At 38.1% G+C, this 2,341-nt stretch overlaps 1 protein-coding gene across 1 annotated transcript in view; it reads left to right on the top strand.

The window, feature by feature from the left end:
• Positions 1–2,264, top strand: part of wfdc1 (WAP four-disulfide core domain 1) — a gene marked incomplete at its 5' end in the record, with an annotated part of 6,986 nt that extends 4,722 nt beyond the window's left edge. Inside the window, 5 exon segments of the mRNA XM_014034341.1 lie at positions 137–220; positions 335–475; positions 839–889; positions 1,183–1,254; positions 1,332–2,264. Of these exon segments, the coding sequence (XP_013889795.1) occupies positions 137–220; positions 335–475; positions 839–889; positions 1,183–1,241 (335 nt within the window). The 3' untranslated portion in view covers positions 1,242–1,254; positions 1,332–2,264.
• Positions 2,265–2,341: the final 77 nt, after the last annotated feature.

A 2,341-nucleotide genomic window follows, 5' to 3' on the forward strand; every position in this document is an offset into this window, starting at 1 on the left:
TTTTTTATGAGAGTATAACATTACAACATGATATAAAACTCAAAAAAGTTCATTTTACATGATATTGCCCCTTTAACTTGTCATAGTAAGCACATCATTATCAAAGTGTGTATACTTTTTTTTTCCTTCTGAGCAGTGCTGGACTGGTTGGTGCAGCCCAAGCCTCGGTGGTTAGGGGGTAACGGCTGGCTGCTGGACGGCCCTGAGGAGGTACTGCAAGGTGGGTCCACACACCTGAACCATCAAAATGAATGCAATGAACAAGTACGCCTTGATGCTCTTTTTAAAGTGAGACTGAAGTTACTCCACTGTCTGGTATGTGTGCACACATCAGCTGAGGCCTGCAGCACAACTGAGGACGGAGACGAGCCTCTTCACTGTCCGACGGGCTACGAGTGCCACATCATCAACCCAGGAGACCCGGCTGCTGGCATCCCTAACCGTGGCCAGTGCATCAAGCAGCGCAGCAACTCTGGTATGAGAGATCTTTGCTCATGATGAATGCACACACATTTTATCTAACAGCACTAAGCTTTAAAGTTCCCGTGGAGCGGCAGAGGGCGGGAGCAGAATGCTCGGCCCTTCAGTTGTCCTGACTCTTGGCAGACCGCATGGGTCCAGATGCCAAGTTTCTCTTTTTAAATGCATCTAAAAATATACACAAACCTGGCAAAACACTTAGAATGCAAAAGGATGAACTGGTGATGGCTGGATGAAATAATAAACCGCCACTCCCCACCAATAAGCTAATGATTTAATGAAGTGCATTTGTAGTTTGCACGTTTATCACATGAGCGTAATGAGAAGTTTGATATCAAAGTATTTTAATTCCTCATAGATGGACGAGGTTTGAGACACAAACCCCTGAAGGACTACAAAGAATACTTTGGTAAGTAGTTTTAAAAAGACACCTTGCAAACCTTTAGATGAACTGAAAAACTAAGAAAATACAAGTGAAATAGAAAATAAAATGTGAATGCTGATTCTGAACKATTTGTTAAAATTTGCTGAACTAATTAAAACAGCACAGCTGAATGCAGCAAGATGCTAGCTAAAAATCACAGAGCATTAAGCTAAAATAAGAGAGCGGAGTGAGGCTAAAAGAGTACAAYGTGAGCAAACTTAAATCCTGATTCGTCATTCAAACAATAAATATTTCATAATGTCTTTTTTTCCTAACAGGATCCAGTTCTAATAACGCAGTCGGCTATGAAAAACACCATCACAAACATCTGGGATGAAATAAGTCTTCAGGTATTAAACTGTTTCATCATAATGAAAAATAATCTGTTCTTGAAAAACCTTTTTTTTACTTTTGTATCTCTTCTCAGATCAGTCTGACTTCACCCTCAGCTGGACCCTCAGCAGACCCTCCATCCTCTGATAAGATCTGATCCGTGTGACGGCCTCTTTATGAAGCCTCAGTCTGTGGAGAGGCAGGTCTGAATGATGGACCCCACGTGTTTCACAGCCAAAGAATTAGCTGCTTCTGTCTGAAGTCTGTGAAATAAAGGATGAGTGTGTTGATGGAAAAGCTGAGTATGAGCAGACAGGTTGTGCACCAAAGCTTTTCCTAAATCATCTTAGTAAAAAAAAGTTTTTTAGTTYCTTTCACCCCTCTTCATTCTCACCCTCAAATGCAGATTCTCTAATCTTCTATCAGAGAAAATCACACCCTCGTGGTCGTTTTCCTTATTATCAGATGAACTCTGCTTCAGTTTCTCCTCTTGAACCTGAAAAGTTTTATAGACAAAGAGAAATCTTTCCAGCTGAGTTTGCATCTCTGAATCAAATCCAAATGTGATGTCATATCCACAATAATAATAACTAGAAKTAAAACCACATGAGTGTTCGTATTTGTGTGTAGAACAGCTGGGGATTTGTTCCAGACAGAATTAATGTTGTAAAAGTGGAAGAATTTAAACAGGTTTGTTGATAAGGCCTTTTGTCCTGTAAGGAATATAAAAAAATGAATTGAAATGATCATAAATTGAAAAATAATACAAATTTATAAACTCAGAATTGTCAATAGTTTGGTACAAATGTTATTTACAGTAAGTTGGAAAATGTCTTAAAATCATGTATGTACAAAAACATCACATGACAAAATGCTTATTTTAAACTTTTTGATTTTTGTGTTTGTGTGTTTGTGTGTGATCTGACAATGACCTGAAAAAGAAAATGATCATTCGACTTCTTTATTTAGTRCAGAAATGATAAAAGATCAAATTTAAATTTTTCACAGTAAATGATTTTAAATCAAATATATATTTTTATGTCTTCAACTCAAATGGTGCTATTACAAGATGTGTGTGTGTGTGTGTGTGTGTGTGTGTGTGTG

Source organism: Austrofundulus limnaeus, unplaced genomic scaffold (assembly GCF_001266775.1).
Source record: "Austrofundulus limnaeus strain Quisiro unplaced genomic scaffold, Austrofundulus_limnaeus-1.0 Scaffold7, whole genome shotgun sequence".
NCBI classification, from domain to species: domain Eukaryota; kingdom Metazoa; phylum Chordata; class Actinopteri; order Cyprinodontiformes; family Rivulidae; genus Austrofundulus; species Austrofundulus limnaeus.